This window comes from Callithrix jacchus, chromosome X (assembly GCF_049354715.1).
Source record: "Callithrix jacchus isolate 240 chromosome X, calJac240_pri, whole genome shotgun sequence".
Taxonomy (NCBI): domain Eukaryota; kingdom Metazoa; phylum Chordata; class Mammalia; order Primates; family Cebidae; genus Callithrix; species Callithrix jacchus.
The window spans coordinates 98,365,990-98,390,279 of record NC_133524.1 but is presented as its reverse complement, the minus strand read 5'-3'; the positions used below and the strand labels follow the sequence as shown (position 1 = coordinate 98,390,279).

General features: G+C 36.2%; 1 protein-coding gene across 3 annotated transcripts in view; it reads right to left on the bottom strand.

The window, feature by feature from the left end:
* Window positions 1–754: 754 nt before the first annotated feature.
* Window positions 755–24,290, bottom strand: part of ZMAT1 (zinc finger matrin-type 1) — a 57,306-nt gene continuing 33,770 nt past the window's right edge. For 2 of the 3 annotated variants that reach the window (XM_017968245.4, XM_078363421.1), the window contains exons 3-7: window positions 16,142–16,243; window positions 15,890–16,064; window positions 14,290–14,358; window positions 5,051–5,150; window positions 755–3,232 (exon numbers count right to left, since the gene is read on the bottom strand). In XM_017968245.4, coding sequence (XP_017823734.3) covers window positions 1,927–3,232; window positions 5,051–5,150; window positions 14,290–14,358; window positions 15,890–16,064; window positions 16,142–16,243 — 1,752 coding nt within the window. In that variant the 3' untranslated portion in view covers window positions 755–1,926. The remainder of the gene's footprint in view (window positions 3,233–5,050; window positions 5,151–14,289; window positions 14,359–15,889; window positions 16,065–16,141; window positions 16,244–24,290) is intronic. The other variant, XM_078363420.1, reaches the window with a different exon arrangement.

Genomic DNA, 24,290 nt, shown 5'->3' with positions numbered 1-24,290 from the left:
TACACTTACTATTTTACTTAAATTGCAAAGATCAAAAAAAACTATTAAATCCCTTGTCTAAATGCAGATATGTCAACAACTAAATTTGTCATTTTTAAAAAATAGACACAGGATCTCAATATGCTGCCTAGGCTGTTCTTGAACCCCTGGGCTCAAGTGATCCTTCTGTCCCAGTCTCCCAAAGTGCTGGGATTACAGGCATGAGCCACTGTGTGGAGCATAAATTTATTTTTTGATAGAATTAATACATGAAGGGAATACTAAAGCCTATTTTTCATATTCCTGGTGACTCAAGTTGGATTCTAATGGTATTCTCACAAGTTCGCACAGTAACTTGATGATATGACTGAGACCAGAATCCTGGAATTTGGATTCACAGGCCATTACACTTTCTACTATCCCAAATACTTACGAGAGGGACTGCTCATAAATAAAGAGAGCACCAATGTAAAAAAAAAAAAAAACTGACAAAATCTAACAATTCAAAGGTAACATCCTCTGGCCCTTTATCACTTACAAATTCTTCCTTCTTCAGTTTCAAGTGTTTAATTTGTAACATTTTCCTAACCTAAAACTGAGTTTGAGACTGAATATCAGCTTCTATGAGGTAAGATGTAGAAAAAAATAAAATTATTACAACTTCACTGTGTGATCTCCCCAGGGGTATTAAGTGCAAACTGTTTAAGTATTGCCCCTCCAATTCCCAGAATAATCATCTTTGGATGGGAAATGATCATTTACATAAAACAATATGTAGAAATTAAAACACTTTAATATAAACATCTCCAGAATATAGACTGACTTTTTATATCAGCAATTTTTGAGAGCTTTTTAAAACTATATCTCATCTAAGTTTATTATAGACTGTTTCATTTTCCATGTTCAGAACTAGAAAATGCAAAAAATACACTGCAAATTAGACTGAATGAAGAAAAAAATCAGTTTAAGTTATTTCATACATATTCCTTGAAGAAAGCGGAGACATGTAAGCACAGAAAAACAACAATTGAATACCACCAACACTAAAGCAAAACCAAGCAAAGAATTGACTTTGTAATGCTTGGCAATTCTGTCCTTTAAAATAAATTATCTCCCATGATTAAATAATTCATTATCACAGCAATTTGATGAGCAGAAGTAGACACAATTTCATTACATGTGAGATATGTGAGAAACACTTAATTCTTTTTCTTTTTTAAGAAAATGAAGGAAAGTAACTTGAGGAAAAAGCATATTGAATACTTTTACTTCACTTGGCTTTTTTAGAGATTAAAGTAGCCATCTACCTAGAAAAATTCCAATAACACGAATTTTATGAAAGCAAACTCTTTAACTTTTTTCTTCAACTTTGAAGGAAAAAACTAAAAAGTTAAAAATGTGTCTTGTGTCTTTTCTTGAGTAGGTTTATTTTTCTCTTAACTTCTTGTGTTCTCATGTTAGTTTTCAGAGGCTAGGTTTAGGCTTTTTTGTTGTTGTTTCTTCTTTCAATTAAATCACAAGCTTTTTAAAAAATAGCTTTCCTGAAGTGACACTGACTGTATCTACCTATCCTTTTCTTCATCTGATCCTCTTGTGTTTGTCTAAGTCCATTTTTTTAGCTGATTTTCTCAATTAATCCTTGGGTAAACAAAACTAAAAGTTCAGTACACAAGCGTCGACTCATTCCAAAACACCGACTCTTCTCTTTTCTTTAACAGTTTTGCTTTTCTCTTATGTTCTCCTTGAGTTCTTATGTTCTTTTTCAGATATTAAGTTTAGGTTTTTTTTTCTTCTTTTAATTCAGTTTTAATTTTTATACAAAAAAACTAAGTGTCCTGAACTGACACTGACTGTATCTACCTCTTCTTTTCTTTATCAGATGTTGTGGTCTTTTTCTAAATTCATACTGTTTTTTCAATTTAACCTTGGGTAAACAAAACTAAACATTCAAAATCCAAGAATAGACTCATCCCAAAGCATTTCCTCTTCTGTTCTTTCTTCAACAGATTTCTTTTTCTCTTTCCTGTGCTTACGTTCTTCTCTCTCAGAAGGTACATTGTGGCTTTTTTTCTTTTTTCGATGCTTAAGCTTTCCTGAACTAACCCTGACTCTATCTCCCTCTCTTTTCCTTTGTCGGATGCTCTTGTCTTTGTCTAAATTTGTATCTTCGTAAGTCTTTTTCCTTTTATGCTTGGACTGTTCTTTCTCTGGCCTTTCTTTGCCTTCTTCCAGGTGTCGTCTTCTCTTCTGATGTTTCCGTTTATGACCTGCTTGAGGGTCAATAGTATTGTTTTCTGGGAAGAGGTGCTTATAAACTTCAGATTCCACACTGTATGAGCCAGAGTTATTTTCTTGATGATTAAGGCTCAAGGGTACTGGTTTTTCTGGGAAACAGTCTCTGGTGAGTTGACAGTAGCTAATAGAATCTAGTCTCTGTTTGCTGTCATAAGCTGATAAACAATGAGGTAACTGGTTTTCCACTGCTTGTGAAATACTGTACGGTCCTGAATAGGCCTGAAAAGTCTCAAATGGGATCTTTTCCTCCAACATTCTATGTCTAGGTCTGACATCAACCATTTCTCTGTTCTGTGTTTCTACAGAGCTATCACCTATCTTTCTGAAACAAGTTTTTGGCTCAAGTCCTCTGGCTTTCTGCACTTTTATGTAATCTTCAAGTTCATCTTGGAAAGAATCATATGTCCTCTTTGAATGAGCCGGTAACCACTGAGGTAACTGGCTTTCCACTGGTGGAATATGGTATGGTCGTTGGTAGGTCTGAGAAGCCTCACGTGAAAATCTTTGCTCACACATTCTTGGTCTGGGTCCAGAATCAACCTCTCTATGTCCATGAGTATCTACAGAGTTCTCTCTCATCTTTCTGAAACAAGTCTTTGGATCCAGTCCTCTGGCTTTCTGTACTTTGATGTAATCTTCAAGTTCATCTTGGAAAGAGTCATATGTCTTCTTTGAATGAGGCAACTGCTTTTCCACTGCTTGTGAAATATTGTATGGTATGGGGTATGTTCGGAAAGTCTCAAATGGGAGCCTTTGCTCAAACATTCTATGTCTGGGTCTGGAATCAATCACTTCTCTGTATCTGTGTGTTTCCAAAGAACTCTGTTCCATCTTTCTGAAACAAGTCTTGGGCTCTAGTCCTCTGGCTTTCTGCACGTTGATGTAATCTGCACATTCGTTTTGATAAGAGTCATGTGTCTTCCTTGAATTCTTCACTAGATTGATAACAATGGATTCTCTGTAAAGAAGACAGTAGAAAATTCTTGTTACTAGATTATTTTATACTGAATATTTTCTTTGCTCTTAAAAGTATTAGTCTGAAAAAAGAAAAACAACAAATGTTCGAATTTTAAAAAGCTGCTTCATTATAAAAGCTATAACTCATCAATTTTTATGCCAAAAAAAGCAGCATGAACAGTGGGAACTTACTTCATTGTAAAAGCCATAAATCATGACGTTTTCATGCCCCCCAAAAAGCAGTATGGACAGTGGTATATCTCCCAGGCCCCTCACAATTTTTACGCAAAAAAAAAAAAAAAAAGAGGAAAACTTCCTCAGGCCCGAGATGAAAGGGAAGATGGGTATAAAGGAGCAGACTTATCTGATGTCGTAGCACTAAAAATGTTGAGGCATATTGGAATGTATGCATAGGAACTAATGATATTTAATGTCCTCACAGATGCTCTGATTTGACTGTCATATTGTTTTTAAAGTTTTCATTAGTCAGTTCCTTATATACATCTTATAAATGTGATAGGTATTTATTCTGTAATCTCGAGGTTTTTTAAAGTCTAAATTATAAATCTAGCCAGGTGAGGTGCATGCACCTGTATTCCCAGCTACTGAGGCTGAAGCAGGAGGATTGCTTGAGCCCAGGAGTTCGAGGCTGTACTGCACTATGATGAGGCAAATAGCCACTGCACTCCAGCCTGGGCAAGATAACAAGAACCCATCTCAAAAAAAAGGAATGTAAATGTAGGTTAATTGGGCAAGTCAGACAATTTAGCTTCTAAGTATTCAAATTCAAATAATAGAAATATTTTCTACTAGAATAAAACTGTAACAGAAACAATATGTCTTGATTTTATTTTATTCATTTTATTTTATTTATTTTCTTGAGACAGGATTTCACTCTGTTGCCCAGGCTAGAGTGCAGTGGTGTGATCATGGTTCACCGCATCCTCAACATCCTGGGCTCAAGCGATCCTCCCACCTCAGCTCCCCAAGTAGCTGTGACCATGGGTGCATGCCACTAAACCTGGCTAATTTTTCTTTTTTGGGGGTAGAGATAAGGTCTCACTATGTCGCCCAGACTTGTCTCAAACTCCTGGGTTCTGCCTCCCACAGTGCTGGGATTAGAGGCATGAGCCACCAGGCCTGGCTCTATGTCTTGACTTTAAAAGCATCAAGACAATGATAAATAGTCAAACACCCTCTGACTTGATAACTAAACTACCCAGTCTCCAACTGTCCACTCAATTCTCCTCTCTTTGAAATAACAGAATAAAATGGACTAAATATTTATTGAATTTTTAGTATGTGCCAGGGCAGGCACCTTACACATATTATATTTCATTGTAACAATCTTATATAAGAACTGTCCAAAGTTACACACTTGGTAGAAAAATGGATCTAGTATTCTAATCTAGGTCTATCTAACAGCAAGGCCTCTATTCTTAACCACTATACCCCACTGGAAAAATAATGACTGGATCACTGGATCACTGGATCACTGAATACCTGGAACAGGGCAAACCTTCCAGAAATTCTCTGAATTTGGGGAGTTAGTATCAGAGTGACTCTTTAGCATCTCTCCAAAGAACACTGCTCTCTAGTCAGGAGGGGTGCCAGTTAGCTAGCTTTGTCAGTACACTATCATTACTGGAGAACTCCCTGAGGGACACGAGTATGCAATAAGTTACAAATACTGCCAACCATACCCAGGTTTAATTCATAGGCATATGGATGCCTAAGAAGTTTGTAAAAATACATTAGAGTGCTTAACTAGAAGCTCTAGTGTTATGCATCATAGGAAAATTTTGGCAAAAATACTTACTTAATCTGATGTTCACTTCCTTGCATGTGGGACCGGAACATATCTAAAGATGTAAAAGCAATACTACAAATATGGCAAACATAGGTTCTCATACTAAATGCTGAAAAAACAGAGAGTTCAAGTTAAGAAGGTCAGTATAAATATATTTAGAATCACATAACGTTAGAACTGTAAAAGAATTTATTAAAGACCATTTACTTTACATTTTCCAATAAAGATGGGGCCCAGAGAGGTCAAATGATTTGGTCAAAGTCACAAAGCAAGTTAGTAGTAGTGTTAGCCTCTCAGAGTCCATGCCTCTCTTAATTGAATGGCCATAATTCTTTATACTACACCAGACTGCTTCTCCAGCTTGACTTATTCCCTAAAAATATGCTATTTGTCTGCTTACTGTTGCTACATGGAGGTGCAACAGGCACCTGAAATTTAGCATGGCCAACCAACCTTTGCTTCTGAATATCTTAACCAACTTCTTTTTGTTTGCCCCCAATTCTGTTCCCACCCAACCAAAAGCTGAAATGTCCCAAAACATTAAAAACAAATAAAGGCAAATTTTTTACTCTCTTACCTGAAGTCACTGCAGTGCATTAGTTACCAAAAGTAATTTCCACAGATTTTAGAAAGGAGAGAGGTTTAGTGAGCCCCACTCTCAGGATAAAAGCTGAAAGCAAAATTCTAAAACAAAACTACTAGTTACCACTTCAAAAGAGTCAAGAACTATTATGAAAGGAATTATATAGTAGCTAGCACACTATTCTGCTTCATAGAATTAGAATCAAGGAATAAATTAATTTTTATTTTTCTAATCTCATCATCCTTCCACTTCATCTTTGATCAGAAGAAGCAAATTAATACATTTCATAAGCCAAATATAAAATTATTCTGACCCTAAGGAGAAGGAAATAAATTGGTACCTGCAAAGATTTTAAGGACAATCAAGCGCATCTTCTTTTAAACCAAAAAGTGACCTAATCATTTAAAAGAACCTAAATTAATTATTATCAAGTGTATTGGCCATGTCTGAGCAAAGACTCTTCATAGAAACAGGAGACTGCTTACAAGGGGAAAGAAAGATGCTGACTTTACAGAATATGAGACTGCACACTAAGGACATATACTCTACTGTGAGCCTAGGAAAACTCAGCAGGTTATGTCAAAACCTGAATGAAATGAACCCTCAAAACTATCCTTCTCTGTGGTCTAATTTCATGCATATTATAATTTGGTTTCTCATATTCTTTGATACCAAAAAAAGGATACCATGGATGATATATATCAAGAAAAACTAGGAAATGGAAATATCTATTGCCTCATACCATAAATCAATACCAGAAGAACAATACAATAACTTAAAGTACAGTGTTTCCAAGACTTCTCTGATAAAAATCACCTGGGGTGTTAGTTAAAAATATAGATTCCCAGGCTCTCCTCTGGAGAACATGACTTAATGTTTCTGGGTGAGGGACAAAAAATTTCTATTATCACAAATATAGCAAATAATTATCACAGGCCTTGTGAAAAACATATTAAAGTAATATCTTTCCAGTTCCTCAGTTATTTATCAGCCTCTTTCAAGTTTGTCTGTGGTTAGTGAGTCCCTGATTGAGGTTGATCAACTTGAGGATTTTGGACTTCCTGCTAAGGACTAAACCCAGGAGAGTACATATTCACAAGAAACTCTTAGGAAAATCTTACTATTTTTTATAGTCGCTCTAACTAAGGCTTAGATTAACTTTACCAATACATTTTGAGGGTACCCAAGTGGTGCAAGATAAGCAGAAGTTCTGGTTTCCTCTGGATTAATGGTTCTCAATGCTGGTTATACATTAGAATCACATAAAATAATTTAAAATTATTGATGTTACCGCTCCATATCAGACCAATTAAATCAGAATCTCTAGGAGGAGAATATTGAGTCATGTTCTCCAGAGGAGAGCCTGAAAATCTATATTTTTAACTAACACCCCAGGTGATTTTTATCCTTACTTTTTGAAAGCTTTCCATATGATTTAACTGTCCAGCCACCATTGAGCACTTGCCCTAGATTAAGCTTCTCCAACCTGCAGCCCATGGGCCATATGTGGCCCAGGGTGGCTTTGAATGCGATCCAATAAATTCACAAACTTTCTTAAAACATATGAAATTTTTATTTTTATTTTTATTTTTTTTAGCTCATCAGCTATTGTTAGTGTATTTTATGTGAGGCCCAAGACAATTCTTCCAAAGTGACCCATGGAAGCCAAAAGATACCTCTACCCTAGAATATTGAGGAAATAATCTTCATTATGACTAAAAACTCAGGTTATATTTCAGTTTTTACATATTTATTTAGTGCTTATAAAGTATACTGTATATATGTTCGCCTCAGTTCCTGCTTTGTTTCTCCATAAATTACATCAGAAACAATGTTGTAATAGAGGTAACATAGAGGTTTAGAAGAACTGCCAGTCATGTATGAAAGACCCAGAGGCAGTTCTAGAACTGTGTGGTCTGATTACCATTACCTTAGCCCTTTTTTCCCCCCCACATACTGATGGTCTTTATCTTTTTCTAGGATTCAGACATCTCAGAAAATGACATATAAAAGTCGTGTAAATCCTTCATGTGAAGATATGAAGCCTATTCATTGGCCCTAAGATCAGAATTCGTGATTGAATCCTCCTGGGGCCTGCCTCCATTATGTTTCTTATACCTTCCACTCTTTTATTCCAGAGACTACTCCATGGTCCTGTTCTGTTCTCAGGTATTCTAGGATTCCTTGTTCGTGAGTTCATCCAGAAACTCAGGCTCCTTTGTATCTTGTACCGTTCAGAATCTTCAATAACCTAATATTTGTGGGGCCTACTCTTCCCCTCATAATAGCCCTATCTTACAAGTCTCTGAACTATGGTCCTTGTTTTCAAAGCATGAATTGGGAAGGTGCATGCCTAACACTACTCTCAATCTTGGCTTCATATAAAAATCACGAAGGGAGTTAAAAAAGAGAAAACAAAACACAAATTATAAGTCCCAGAGATGGTAATTTAATTGATTGAAGGGATGGCCTGAGCAATGGGATTTCTAAAAGCTCCTTGCATGATTCTAATTAGTCAAGGTTGAGAACCACTGGTCTAACACCTTAAATTGGGAAAAACCAATCGAGAACTGCACATAATCAAAACTGCAGCTGTCAGAAAGAATAGCTAATGGATACTGGGCATAATCTCTAGGTGATGGGATGATCTGTGCAGCAAAACCACCATGGCATACATTTACCTACATAACAAACCTGGACACCTGCACATGTACCCATAAACTTAAAATAAAAGTTGGAAAAAAACTGCATGTAACTATTGGATTTATGTTATAAAGAAAAATAGAAAATGTCCAATTTACCTATTTTTAAATCATGACAGGACAAAACATTTTTACAAACCTAACATTTGTTACCAACCTATTCTGTGCTGGGTACTATATATACTACTTCAGTTAATTATTATCCTGTGGAGTCACATCATTTTCATTTTATATCAGAGGAATCTGTGGTGCAATTTGGCAAGTGACTATAAGTGTATCTCCAAATCTATGTTTATCCCTCTATACAACACTGCCTCTCAATTTACAAATATGAATTCAGAAAAAATTATGTCCTCATTACCATATAAAGCACTAAGAAGGATACTGCAGAATAAAATGTTATCCTTTGTCTCAAGGATGCTAATTTCCTTGAGGGGCTATAATTGATGAAATTTTTAGTGAATAGTAAAGGCTATGAGAAATCAGAGAGAGGGGAGAACACCAAGAACTAGAACAGTAAGGGAAGTTGTGATGGATCTTTGAGGACAGAAAGGATTTGAATTTGTAAGAAAGCAGGTAAGGGCATTCCAAGGGATGAAAATAATATCAGGTATGGTGGAGACAGAAATGAGCACAATGTGTTGAATCCAAATAATCTGTTTAATAAACACTGAATACCTATGCACCAAGCATCAGGTTAGATGCCAGATGAATACAAGATGAATAAAACAGTCAAGTTGCTCACAAATCTAGTGTGAGAAAGACACATGAACAAAAAATTTCAGTCTCACTTGGTAAAAGTAAAAGAGGTATGTTTAAGAGGTATGCAAGCACAAAGAAGCAGAGGCACTCAGCATAATATGGGGGTCTGAAAAAAGCTGTTGGAAGAGATGATGTCTTAGCTAAACTTGGAGAGATGATAAATAGTTAACTTGAAAAGAGTTGAGAAGAGCGTTTTAGGTACAAAATAATCATGAAAAAAGTGCTTACAGGAACTTCTTAAAATTTGGGATTGTTGTAGAGTAAAACATAAGGGGAAGAGATGGGAAAAGGCAAAATGGGTCAGATCAAAGAGAGACTTATATGTTATGCTAAGGATCCTAGACTTTGTATTCTGTGTTTTGGGAAACCTAGAAGTGGTTTAAGTAGTAAGTGGCATGGTTGGTCAATCGTGTGTTTTAGATGAGTCTTTTCTGTGACTGCAATACAAAAGATTAATTTAAGAAGAGTAAGCCTAGAAGTAAGTAGATCAGGCAAGACATAATGAGGACACAGACTAGATGGGTCTCAGTAGGGGTAGAGAGAAGCAGGGAGATTGGTATAACATTCAACTTTAAAACTGGCAAAAGTTAATCACAGGTTGAATGTGAGGGACAGGGGAGAGGAGAGAATCTAGAGAAGTCTAAAACAATTCCCAGAAATCTAATGTTGTAAGTGGGTGGGTGGTGATCCCATTAACTGAAATTGGGACTTCAGATGCATGTGTTGTTTTAATGAGTAGGAGAGTAGGCAGTGGCGAATAGTCTAAGTTTGAACACAGAGTCTAAGATATCTACCAAACTTTCATGTAAAGGTGTCCAACAGGCAGTTATACACAGGAGTATGAAAGGCAGAAAATAGGCCAGAGAGATTTTGGAGATGTCAGAACATGGATGGGGGTGGGTAGTCAAAATAATCAGAGTGGATGAAATCTCCTGAAGATAATGTATGGGTGGGCACAGGAATAGCAACACACTGGTAAAACCCTGGAGAATGCCATTCTTTGAAGAAAGATGGTAGAGAAGGATGAGCCTATGAAAAGTCCACCAAAGCAAAGGACAGCAAATTATAAGAATGAATAGGAGGGAGTAATGTCAAAGGAGCTAAATAAAGATGTCTATTGGATTTACAAATTTAGAAGTCACTTTGGCATTGTGAGTAGTAGTTACAGTGAAGTGGTAGGCTAGTGGTGTGAAGGTTGAGGGAATGAGTGCCAACAAATGGCAGTGAGTTGTGAATAATAAGTGAAGACAGTAAGAGTGGACTACATTTTTAAAATATCTTGGCTAAGGAGGGAAGGGGAGAATGTAGTAGTTAAATGAGAATTCAGGGTTACAGGAGTATTTGGTTAAACCAAGATACTTGATAGTAACCCACATCTGATGGTCAAATTCTTCTTGATAAAATAACAAAGGAGCTTGTCTGAGAAGTGTGAGGAGGATTGTAGAGCAGGGGAAAAGAGTATTGAAGAATGATGTAGGTTTAAAACTGTTGCTAAGGGGAAAGTGAAGAAAAAGGAAACAGATTAAGTAAGACTAAAGGCCCAAAGAGGTTAGGTACCAAGACTCTTAAAGCTTCCCTAGTCCCTATACTTTATAATTTTCCATAGCATCAGTCAGTAGGCTTGAATGCAGAAGTAGAAAATATAGAGGGTGGAAATGATCCAGGGTTGAAATCCTGCTAATAGGGAGTGAGAGAATAACAATGAGGTACAAGTAAAGCTTTCCAGAAGGTTGTTACAGCATTATGGTGTGAGGTGATAGTAGTAGAAATGTAATGAAGGACTACAGAAAGGAGAAATAGTTCTAAGATTTGATAAGACTTGCTGATGGATAGAATATAGATAATCAAGTAGTTAAAGATAGTCTCAAAGATTCAAGTACAGGTGACTAATAAACATTGTAACTACTAGCAAAGATGGAAAACTCAGGAAATTCAAGTTGATTGTAGAGAAGATTATTAATTCTGTTTTAGGTATGTTGAGTTACAGGTGAAGTTGAGACATCTAAGTGCAATAATGGGGCCAAAAATTAGTAAGATAAACAAAACAAATACAATAAATAAAAATACATACATACTTTAGTTCCATATCATTATGGTAGCCATTCCTGTGCTAATAAGATCTGAGCTGGATGAGGGACATAAAGGAAGCAGTGAGAATGATGAAGAAAAAGAGAAACATTAGAAATGGAAGAAACGTATATAAACAACAGCAGATGGAGAGGAAGATAGACAGAAGAAAATGGGTGATGAGTGAAACAGTTAAGATGGCATATGTTAAATTATTACCACTTGTTTACTTGTAATGAGGGCTTCTGCTGTTACTGTTCTTTGAAATTCTCATTAGCTAATTTAAATTCTCCAGGTATTTTTAAATGTTCAAATGTTTACTGCTCTCAAAATGAAACTGCTCTCAAATGAAACCCAAGGCAGAGTTGAAAATCTGTTCCTTGAGTTCTAGCTTCAGAGACTAATGTAAAGCAATTCCAATGACTGGATTAAATTATGCTGATGATCATCCCCTCTCCTTCACCATCAGATGAGATTTCACAAAAACCCTTTTTTCCTCATTCTAATAATGTAAAACTTCAGAGTACCAAAACGGCCCTCACCATTTAGAAGTGACAGGAGTGCACACACTTCTCAAAGTTAATTCAGTTCAAATGTACCTAATGCTACAAAATTTGAAGCCGCTTCTTTCAGATACCCTCAATCTAGCAACAGGAAAATACATTAACAAGTGGAAGCTGTCATTTCTCTGAACATATACTCCTACTTTCAGAAGCCCCACCACTTCTATTTCTACACTTGCCTAAATCAACATTCTTCACAATCCTAGATTAAAACACATATCTCTATGTAACTTTCTGGGATATGTTGAATCACACTAAGTAGGAAGAGTAAAAAAACAGGGTAAGAACTCAATAAATAAAAATAATTAATAGTTCTCTGATTCACATATTAAGCTAATCTCCATTGAAGTGGGCCTATTTCTGTGCCAGTTTCTATCTGCAGCACTGGAAATACAGATGAATTAGATGAAGTCCCTTGCCTCAAAGACCTTACATTCAAACGGGAGACAGACACATGGAGAGAGAATTAGAAGTGCAGGTTAAGGAAGCACAGAAGATGAACCTTGAAGTAAGTGAATGAGTGGGAGTTAGCTAGGAGAAGAGTGTTATGGGGATATTCCAGACAAAGTGGCAGCATGAACAAGGGCACAGAGACAAAAAACAGGGTAATGGTTTCTGGAAACCATATATGGTTTGCAGGTACTGACCCACATAGATCATGCCAGGAAGTAGCAGGGGATAAGCCTGGAGAAGGCAGGCAGAAACAAGATGACGGGGAGCTATGGAGCTTAGATTTTATATTTAGAAGATGAAGGAACAATGAAGGGTTTTAAAGAACGGTAATGACACATGGAAATACTTACACTTTAAGTGAAACACTCTAGTGGTTAAATTGGGGGTGGGTTTGGGGAAACAAAACTGGAGGCAGAAAAAGTAGTTAAGAGGTTCTGGCAATTGCTTCTCAAAACTTATTAAGTACAAATCACCACGGATCATGTTAAAATGCAGATTCTGATTCTGTAGGCCTGCAGTGGGGCCTGACAGTCTTTGTTCTAACAAGGTCCCAGATGATGCCAATGGCGTTGATCCACAACCCACACTCTGAGTAGCAAACCTCTAGGAAAGATCTTGAGGACCTGAAGAGCAGGGCTGGAGAGAAGGGGAGAGTACTATTCAGGAGGTAAAAGAATCACAGCTTGGTGCTTCATTAGATATACGAAGTGAAGAAGGTGGTGTTTGGGGGTTCATAGTTACCTGCAGGTTTCTACTTTGAATGACTAGGTGGATTTGAAATGGCTATGAGGCATCCAGGTGAAGCAGTAGCTGCCATTTGGATATGTGAATCTAATGCTTGACAGAAAGGTCATAAGCATACAGATGAGAAATGAAACCAGGGAAATAGAAATCGTGTTTGTAGAGTAAGGTCAAGGATGAAACCATGGGAATACCTACATCTAGGTAATGAATAAAAAAAGAGCCCACAGAGAAAACAAAAAAGAAACAGAAATACAGGAGAAGAACCAGTGCATAAAGAGTTACATATGACAAAGAAAAGAGCTTTAAGAAGGAGAGAATAATGAACATTTTCACATGAAGCAGAAAGGTAGGGTAAAGAAAGAACTGAAAAATAATAGTGAGTGGAAGAAAAGAAGTGGGTGGAAGAGAGAATATGAAAGGGTAATAAAACACACTAGTAGTGAGAAGGTGCCTGTGGGGGGAAAAATGAAAAAAAAAATATGGTTAGAAGAGCAAGTGGATCACTCTGGTCAGGATCAGTCTCTTTATTGTGCCTGAATTCTTGCCATTCTTTCTTAGCTCCAAGCCCTTTGGTTCATCCTTTCTTCTTCCCACTTCAATCAATTGAAAATCATCTAAATATGTGAATATTTTTCTGGAACATTATGCTTCACTCCCCTAGTTACCAAAAATATGTACACAAAAATGCATGTCTGTCAGCTCTTGCAATGAAGTATTATTAACCTAACTAGTTTACATACTTGCTCCTTTAGGTAACTGTATTCCCAAGAATGACTAGTCTAGCACCAAAGAGACACTTAAACGATACTTAGTAAAAAAAAATGATATAACCACATGATACTAATTTAAAATGCTTTCTTATATATGTACTTAAGGAACCTTATTTACCTAAAATAACATGAAACCATGAGAATTCCTGTATTTGATTCTAAAACTAATAGGGATCATCTGAACCATTCAGGGTTTCATTTCCTAGAAAATGAACAGATCAAGCTACATGGACTTGAAAGTCCTTACTTATCTAAAATTCTATTATTCCATGAATACTATCAACCTCTCACTCAATAACAGTAAAATGGTATGTAAATAAGCTAGTAAATGTTTTATAAAATACAAACTTCCTATGAAAAAGTTTTGTGAAAACTTTACTGTTTACCATTTGCATTTGATTTTTCTGGAAGCACTTTCTCTCTTATTTTGATTACAAATGTCTTCCTAGCTTCATTTCTTTTGTATTTTTTTCCCCAACATAATGTTGCTGGGCCATTACTGGACTATTGAAGGAAGCAGGATAGAGCTTGCAAAATTTGTTTGGATTATTTAAACCCAAATCACTGCTGGAAGAGGAAGGCAGAGTCTTGTCTTTAATCCCACCTGGAGGAGGCTTGACAGCAAGGGGCTTCAGGAAGGTTGACGCTGCAGAAGTAGTAAGAGGCACTCCTGCTGAAATAGTTGTAATAAGAAGTGATAAACACATGTTCAGATATTAAAACTGCATATATTATAAAGTACTAGGGAACTTTAGAATTCTCTAAAACCCCACTCTCTGGGCATTTTTTTCCCCAACAGATAGCTGCTGGATAAAGGTTCTAAAGTAAAAAAGAATTTCCTTCTGTGAGAATGAAAATGTGAATATTAATCTGTCACCAAGTTTGATATGAGAAGGAAAAAATGTTCTGTATTAGGAATTGCCTAATTATATCCATATAAAAATCAGTGAAAGCATGATAGCCATCTTAAGATTATTCTTTGAAATTAGTGAGGATAAAACATGATACTAACTTCTAAGTTAGTCTTTCTTGAGTAAGATAGTAAGGCATCCATTCATTCTACCTTTGTGATGTCTGCATCAGAATAAAATATATACAGTTGTTTAAGACTATAAAACTATATATGTTCCCACAATTCCAGTATTTCATACCTCTTTTATTTATCCTCCTCTCTGAGCTCAAGATGATAAATTTGAGGACTGAAGATAAAGCTTTTACAAAATGTTTTTTCTTGTAGGGCATAGTGATTTTATTTATCTTTTCAATTACAGGCAGAAAAAACGTACAAAAATTAGAGACTAAATTTAAAAATAATTCTGATTTCATTTATTAATAAAATGAAAGTTTTAATAACATATCTCATAGCATTGATTTTTCTGGGTGACATTTATACTATGAGTTCAGAATTAATTATGGTGAATTTTCCATGCCAGGAGTGCCTTAGTCCTAAAGTGTTGAAGTTACAAAGAATGTGGTAAATTATTTACTACAGAGGATCGACCATCTTTTTTTGTTCTAGCACATGCACTTAGAAAAATACAAGTTGGGTTTTCCAGGGTATACTCTGCCATCTCAGGCAACTTTGGGTCAGTTTTCTCATATGCACTGGTGACCCAACATCACTGGAAGAAGGAAAGACATAATGTTTTATACTTCCCTGTATCTTTAGGATTTAACATAAAATAAGTACTCAGTAACTAATTGATGATGCTGGTAGTACTTTAGGGAGAAAGAAATAGGCTGTCATGATAGAAAGAAATTCAGTAACTTTTTTTTGCTTATAGTTAGCAGGAAACATATCACTACATTCTGGTGAAGACATTGATTTGAACACTCATATGAGATGTTTTGTAAAATACTAAAGGAAAAAAGATGCCAAGGGGAAGAAGAAAAAAGTGAAGATTTTATTATTTGATTAGAAACTGACAGAGCTCCAGCTGCTTACTGTTGTTTCTTTATAGCAGTACAGCAAATCACTTGCTATTGTTTGGATTTGGTGAACAGAAAAGGAGAGGTCATAACGTTTCTTAAAAATCAGCTAGTGATTAAAATCTTCATATTGAATGACAAAGAGATAGAGATTAACTGGGCAGAAGAATAATGATGAAGTTATATCAACTGGGGTCAAAGTCTCCCCAATAAAAAGTGTATGGCAGGGTTAAACCAAACATGATAGGTAGATAAAGAGGTGAACAGAATCTTACCCATCTCTGGTTGAAATCCTGGTGGAGATGCCTGATCATATTTCTCCATTAATTGCTTCAGTTTTTTAGCATGGACGTTTCCCACATAGTGAGAGTGAGCAATATGTGGGGAGCTAAACATTATGTTGCAGATATCACAAAATTTGTTTTTGTCTACTCCTTCATTCCTATGCACCTGAAACAGGCACAATCTTGTTAGAAAGATTCAATAACTAAAAGTTTAGAATTGCCATATCAACATACATTACTCACCTGAAAATTATCAACATGCATCATCGTTTTCTTATCAGGCACTTCATTTTGCTCTCCATGCATTTGAAAATAAAAACTAACATTTTGAGCATGTTTTTCACCCTGAAAAAAGATATAATACGACTTTGTTTATTCAATAAAAGAGTCATTCAAAATTTATACCTTTCTTAATTTGAGGATTTCACTCATATGTTAATATATTTAGTCAAACTTGGTACAGACCCACATGTCTTCAAATCTCTAAATGTTGGTTAAAATGAAAATAATAATAAATTTAGAAGCCAATAACTCAGATTCTTGCTTTTGAAATGGATTCCTAGCTGCTGCCCAATATCAAATATCTTCTTTTTACTTAGTCACTGATCTTGAACAATGTACCCAGCTAAAAGACTATGTTTTTCAGCCTTCCTTTCTGCAAGATGTAGCCATGTGACTAGATTCTGGTCAATAAGCTATAATTTGAAGTGTTATGCAGAACTTCTGGGAAGCCTCCTTAAATGACTGGGCCATAAGCTCTTGTTCTACCCTACTTCCTTCCTGCTTCTGGAAGTAAGATACAAAGGATGGAGTTCCAACAGTCATCTTTGGACCATGGTAGACATTCAGGAGGAAAAACAGTTCATCAGAGCAGAAAGAAGGAACATGCCTAGTCCCTGATAATGTCATCAAGCTGTCATGTCAGCCCTGTACTACCTACCTGCAAATTCTTTTTTTTTTTTTAATTTAAGTTCTGGGGTATATGTGCAGACTGTGCAGGATTGTTACATAGGTATACACATGCCATGGTGGTTTGCTGCATCTATCCTCCTATATTAGGTATTTCTCCTGTTACCCCTCCTTAATCCCCCACCACCTGCTATCCCTCCCCTAGCCCTCTACCCCCAACAGACCCCAGTGCATGATGTTTCCCTCCCTGTGTCCATGTGTTCTCATTGTTCAACACCCACTTAACAGTGAGAACACGTGGTGTTTTGTTTTCTGTTCTTGTGTCAGTTTGCTGAGAATGTTGGTTTCTAACTTCATCCATGTCCTTGCAAAGGACATGAACTCGTCCTTTTTTATGGCTGCATAGTATTCCATGGTGTACATGGGCCACATTTTCCTTATCCAGTCTATCTTTGATGGGCATTTGGGTTGGTTCAAAGTCTTTGCTATTGTAAACAGTGTTGCAATGAACACACTCTGTGTGTCTTTACAATAGAATGGTTTATAATCCTTTGGGTATATACCCAGTAATGGGATTGCTGGGTCAAATGGTGTTTCTACTTCTAGATCCTTGAGGAATCACCACACTGTCTTCCTCAATGGTTGAACTAATTTACACTCCCACCAACAGTGTAAAAGCATTCCTATTTATCCATAGCCTCTCCAGCATCTGTTGTTGCCAGATTTTTTAATCATCACCATTCTAACCAGTGTGAGATGGTATTGCAATGTGGTTTTGATTTGCATTGCTCTAATGACAGTGATGATGAGCATTTTTTCTTATGTTTGTTGGCTGCATAAATGCCTTCTTCTGAAAACTGTCCATATCCTTTGCCCACTTTTTGATGTGGTTGTTTGTTTTTTTTTTCTTGTAAATTTGGTTTAGATCTTTACAGATTCTGGATAATACCCCTTGGTCAGATGGGTGGCTTGCAAAATTTTTTTCCTATTCTCTTGATTGCTGGTTCACTCTAACGACTGTTTCAATTACTGTGCAGAAGTTCTTAAGTTTAATTAGATCCCATTTGTCTATTTTGGCTTTTGTTGCTATTGCTTTTGGCATTTTAGTCATGAAATCCTTGCCTATGCCTATGTCCTGAATGGTACTGCCTAGGTTTTCTTCATTGACCTTCTTCACAGAACTGGAAAAAACTATCTTAAACTTCATATGGAACCAAAAAGAGCTTGCATGGCCAAGACAATCCTAAGGAAAAAGAACAAAGCTGGAGGCATAATGCTACCTGACTTCAAACTATACTACAAGGCAACAGTAATCAAAACAGTATGGTACTGGTACCAAAACAGACATATAGACCAATGGAACAGAACAGAGGCCTCGGAAGTAATGCCACACATCTACAACCATCTAATCTGTGACAAATATGACAGAAACAAGCAACGGGGAAAGGATTCCCTGTTTAATAAATGGTGTTGGGGAAACTGGCTAGCCATGTGCAGAAAGCTGAAACTGGACCCCTTCCTTACACCTTATACAAAAATCTACTCCAGATGGATTAAAGATTTAAACATAAGATTTAACACCATAAAAGCCCTAGAAAAAACCTAGGCAAATTTTCTTATGTGAGAAAGGAAATCCTTCTGGGTTTAAGCGACATTAGAAATAATCTGTAACAAATATATAACCAAATACGTAAGAATAGCTAAGATGCTGGTGTATGGGGAAGGAAAGCTAACATTTCCTGAGCACATAATGTAAGGCAATCACTCTCTCTACAGAATTTAATTATTTTTTAAATTAAATTACATTTTTCCATAAGTTATTGGGACACAGGTGGCATTTGGTTGCATGAGTAAGTTATTTAGCAGTGATCTGTGAGATTTTGGTGTACCCAGCACCCGAGAAGTATACACTGCACTGTATTTGTAGTCCTTTATCCCTTACCCCCCTCACACTCTTCCCTCCAGTCCCCAAAGTCCACTGTATCATTCAAGGCTTTTGTGTCCTTGTAGCTTAGCTCCCACGTATCAGTGAGAACATATGATGTTTGGTTTTCCATTCCTGAGTTACCTCACTTAGAATAATAGTCTCCAATCTCATCCAGATCACTGCAAATGCTGTTACTTCATTCCTATTTATGGCTGAGTAGTAGTCCATGATATATACATATACATATATATATAATAGTTTCTTTATCCACTCTTTGATTGATGGGCATTTGGGTTGGTTCCACAATTTTGCAATTGTGAATTGTGCTGCTGTAAACATGTGTGTGCAAGTACCTTTTTCAAATAATGACTTCTTTTCCTCTGGGTAGATAGCCAGTAGTGGGATTGCTGGATGAAATGATAGTTCTTCTCTTAGTTCTTTAAGGAATCTCCACATTGCTTTCCATAGTGGCTGTACTAGTTTACATTCACACCAGCAATGTAGAAGTTTTCCCTGTTTACCACATGCACGCCAACATCTACTGTTATTTATTTATTTTTTTTATGGCTATTCTTGCAGGAGTAAGGTTGTATTGCATTGTGGTTTTGATTTGCATTTCCCTGATCATTAGTGATGTTGAGCATTTTTTCATATGTTTGTTGGCCATTTGTACGTCTTCTTTTGAGGACTGTCTATTCATGTCCTTAGCCCACTTTTGATGGGATTTTTTTTCTTACTGATTTGTTTGAGTTCATTGTAAATTCTGGATATTAGTCCTTTGTCAGAAGTATAGACTGTGAAGAGTTTCTCCCACTGTGAGTTGTCTGTTTACTCTGTTGACTATTCCTTTTGCCATGCAAAAGTTCTTTAGTTCAATTAGGTCCCAGCTATTTATGTTTGTTTTTATTGCATTTGCTTTTGGGTTCTTGGTCATGAAATCCTTGCCTAAGCCAATGTCTAGAAGGGTTTTTCCAATATTACCTTCTAGAATTTTTATAGTTTCAGGCCTTAGGTTTAAGTCTTTAATCCATCTTGACTTGATTTTTGTATAAGGTGAGAAGTGAGGATTCAGTTTCATTCTCCTACATGTGGCTAGCCAATTATCCCAGTACTATTTATTGAAAAGGGTGTCCTTTCCCCACTTAATGTTTTTGTTTGCTTTGTTGGAGATCAATTGGCTGTATTTAGGTTTATTTCTGTTCCATTGGTGTATGTGCCTATTTTTATACCAGTACCATGCTGTTTTGGTAACTATGGCCTTATAGTATAGTTTGAAATCAGGTAGTGTGATGCCTCTGGATTTGTTTTTTCCTTAGTCTTGCTTTGGCTATGTGGGCTCTTTTTTGGTTCCATATGAATTTTAGAATTGTTTTTTCTAAGTCCGTGAAGAATGATGGTGGTATTTTGATGGGGGTTGCACTGAATTGCTAGGTTGCTTTTGGCACAGAATTTGTAGACCTCATTTTCACAATATTGTTTCCACCCATCCATGAGCATTGGATGTGTTTCCATTTGTTTGTGTCATCTATGATTTCTTTCAGCAGTGTTTTGTAGTCTTCCTTGTAGAGGTCTTTCAACTCCTTGATTAGTTAGTTATATTCCTATATTCTTTTCTTCTCTTTTTTTTGCAACTATTGTAAAAGGGGTTGAGTTCTTGATTTCATTCTCTGCTTGGTTGCTGTTGGGATATAGAAGAGCTACTGATTTTTGTACATTCACCTTGTATCCAGAAACTTTGCTGAATTCTTTTATCAGTTCTAGGAGCTTTCTGGAGGAGTCTCTAGGGTTTTCAAGGTAAATGATCATATCATCAGCAAACAGTGACAGTTTGACTTCCTCTTTATCAACTCGGATGCCCTTTATTTTTTTCTCTTGTCTGATTGCTCTGGCTAGGTCGTCCAAGTACTATGTTAAAGAGGAGTAGTGAGAGTGGGCATCCTTGTCTTGTTCCATTTCTCAAAGGGAATACTTTGAACTTTCCCCACTCAGTATTACGTTGGCTGTGGGTTTGTCATAGATGGCCTAAAGAATTTCAAAATGTGAAATACACCCATTGTATAGGAAAAACAGAAAATATTATTGAAACCCATACTCACTATTCAGTTTTCACATTTTTTTTGCATTTCTCTCAAATTTCCTTTTTAAAAGAGGTAAAATTTTAGATACAATCCTATACCCTCATGCTCACAATCCTTTCTTCCTCTCTCTCTCCATGTAAGTAATCACTTTCTTAAAGTTGGTGTACTTGATCTCCTTTTATGCTTTTATTCCTTTTTACTACACACATGTATCCATAAATAGTTTTATATATTACTACCTTGTAAATTTTTTTTCAAAAATGTAATCATTTGATACATATCCTTTTCATATTGTTTTATAAAACTCAGTATTTTGGTGGGAGTGTAAATTAATTCAAACATTGTGGAAGCCAGTGTGGCAATTCCTCAAGGATCTAGAAATAGAAATACCATTTGACCCAGCAATCCCATTACTGGGTATATACCCAAAGGGTAATAAATCATTCTATTATAAAGACACATGCACACGTATGTTAAATTGTGAATGACACTGTTTACAATAGCAAAGACTTGGAACCTACCCAAATGCCCATTAGTGTTAGACTGGATAAAGAAAATGTGGCACATATACACCATGAAATACTATGCAGTCATAAAAAGCATGAGTTCATGCCCTTTGCAGGGACATGGATGAAGCTGGAAACCACCATTCTCAGCAAAGTGACACAAGGACAGAAAACCAAACACTTCATATTCTCATTCACAAGTGAGTGTTGAACAATGAGAACACATGGACACAGGGAGGGGAACATCACACACATGGTCCTGTTGAGGGGGTGAAGGGGCTAGGGGTGGGATAGCAGGGGATTGGGGAAGGATAACATTAGGAGAAATACCTAATGTAGATGATGGGGGAATGGATGCAGCAAGTCACCATGGCATGTGTATACCTATGTAACAATCCTGCACAAACTGCACATATACCCCAGGACTTAAAGTATAATAAAACAAAACAAACCCCAAACCCCAAAACCTTATTAAAGCTATGATTGAAAAAAAATAAAAAAAATTTAAAAAGACTTATTGATATTGATACACGTAGCTCTAGTTCATTCATGCTACATACTGTATAATATTCTAGTCCATATGCTACCTATCTAGTTTCCTGTTTAGGACAATTACGTTTCAGTTTATTTTGCTAATAGAGGCATTGTTTCAATTAACATATATAAATAGATGTCCCAATATACATGTTCAAGAGTTCCTTTAGAATAGATGCGTAGAAGTGGAATTCTTGGCCTAGAGAGTGTGGATTTTCAACTTTACCAGGTATTAGAAAATTTTGATACAGTTTACATCTCAAAATGCAGCAATGAGAGCGTTTCACTATATTATCTTGAAGTGTTAAGTGTTATTAGATTTTATTTTTTGCCAGTATTATGGTTCTTATATGATAGTTCACTATCATTTTAATTTCCATATCCTGTATAATCATTAGTGAAGTTGAGTATCTATTCTATGACCTGTTTACATCACTTTCCCATTTTTCTTTTCTTTTTTTTTTTGAGACGGAGTTTTGCTCTTGTTACCCAGGCTGGAGTGCAATGGCGCGATCTCGGCTCACTGCAACCTCCGCCTCCTGGGTTCAGGCAATTCTCCTGCCTCAGCCTCCCGAGTAGCCGGGATTACAGGCACGCGCCACCATGCCCAGCTAATTTTTTGTATTTTTAGTAGAGACGGGGTTTCACCATGTTGACCGGGATGGTCTCGATCTCTTGACCTCGTGATCCACCCGCCTCGGCCTCCCAAAGTGCTGGGATTACAGGCTTGAGCCACCGTGCCCGGCCCCCACTTTCCCATTTTTCTATTTGCTTCTTGTTCTGATTGACGTGTGATCCTTTACATATTCTAGACACAAATCTTTCATTAGTTACATAGGTTATAAATATCACCTAATGTGTACCATATATTTTTAACTTGATTTATGATTTTTAGATTTTTTTAAGATCTTATACATTTCTTCTACAGATATTGTGACTTATTTGAAAGCTGTGACTTATTTGAAAGGTGAAATTGTTGCAGATATAGGAAACCAGGCCAATACAATAAAACATGATAAAAGCCTCAAAACAAACCTATATATATGTAGAAATTAGCATATGATAGAAGTGCCACTACAAATCAATGGGGTAAGGATACAATAAATAGTGCTGGAACAACTGGCTACCCATATGAAAAAAATGTTATCACACTCCATACACGAAAATCAATACCAGATGGAGTATAACGTAAGAAGTAAAACTTCAAAGTTTTAGAATAATATAGAGGAAAGTATCTATATGATAAAACTGTATAGAATGGTTTCTTAAAACACATACACACAGACACAAAAGAGATATTAATAAATGCAACCCCATCAAACTGCAATACTGCTATATTTTACAATACTATACTTAGAGAGTCTGTATATCTTTTTTTTTGTAAAAATGTATGTGTATATGTGTATGTGTGTTTAGAAATCATATTGGAATCACAGAAGCAAAAGAGGAATTCAGTAATGGTTAACTACAAGAAGTTACAGAATTATATTTATTTCCTCGTATTTTTGCCTATTTTCTAGAGTGAATAGTACTTTGTGATTTCACAAAAAGCTATTTTTCACATGTAAATTTAAACAGTTCAAATGGATAAATGGTAGTTATCTCAGAGTCTCCTGAATGTCTGTCTCTATTACTAATTCTAAATCTGATCTATGGAGTTTAAAGATGTGCTAGGCACTCTCATACATTTGATTTCACTTAATTCTCACAAGTATAGTAAGATATTTTACCACTCTCATTTTATAGGTCCAAGAAATATGTTCAGAAAGGTAAAGTGACTTGCGAAAGCTTCTATAACTAGTCAGCGGTGGAGTTAAGACTTAAACCTAGCTCCTCTCAATCCAGTCAACACAATTTCCCTATCTGTAATTATAGTAATTTAATTTCAGCCAACATTAGGACTAAAATATAATTACCCATAAGAATAGCAATGGGAAGAACAAGATGAGGTGTTTAAAAAAGGAGAACTGGCATTACATTAGTTTTAATTGAATGTATCTTGTATTTTTGGTAACCTAGATACCAGATATGAAAGAAATCCAACAGCTCATCAGATGATGTAGAAATATGAAGCAACACCAAATGAAGGGAAAGAACACTGGATATGAAATCAGAATAAACCATTTTTAGGCTTAGTCATACCAGTGACTAGCCATGGAGAATTATTAACCCTCTGGGTCTCAGTTTTCTAATCTATAAACTAAGAGAATAAGGACATTAAACATTCTCTGTTTTAGCTCTAGGAGTCTACGGTCCTGTGTCTAAAAACATGTGGCTCAATCAACTAGTTAGTTTTGTTTTTATGGTCTTCATTTGCTGTAAACAAAGACTCTGGGAGTTCTAGATAATATCCCTTGATTCACATTTAGTCTCCTATGCAAGCTTCATAATGCCTCTCTTATATTTAATATAAGGATGGATGACTTGATGGATACAAA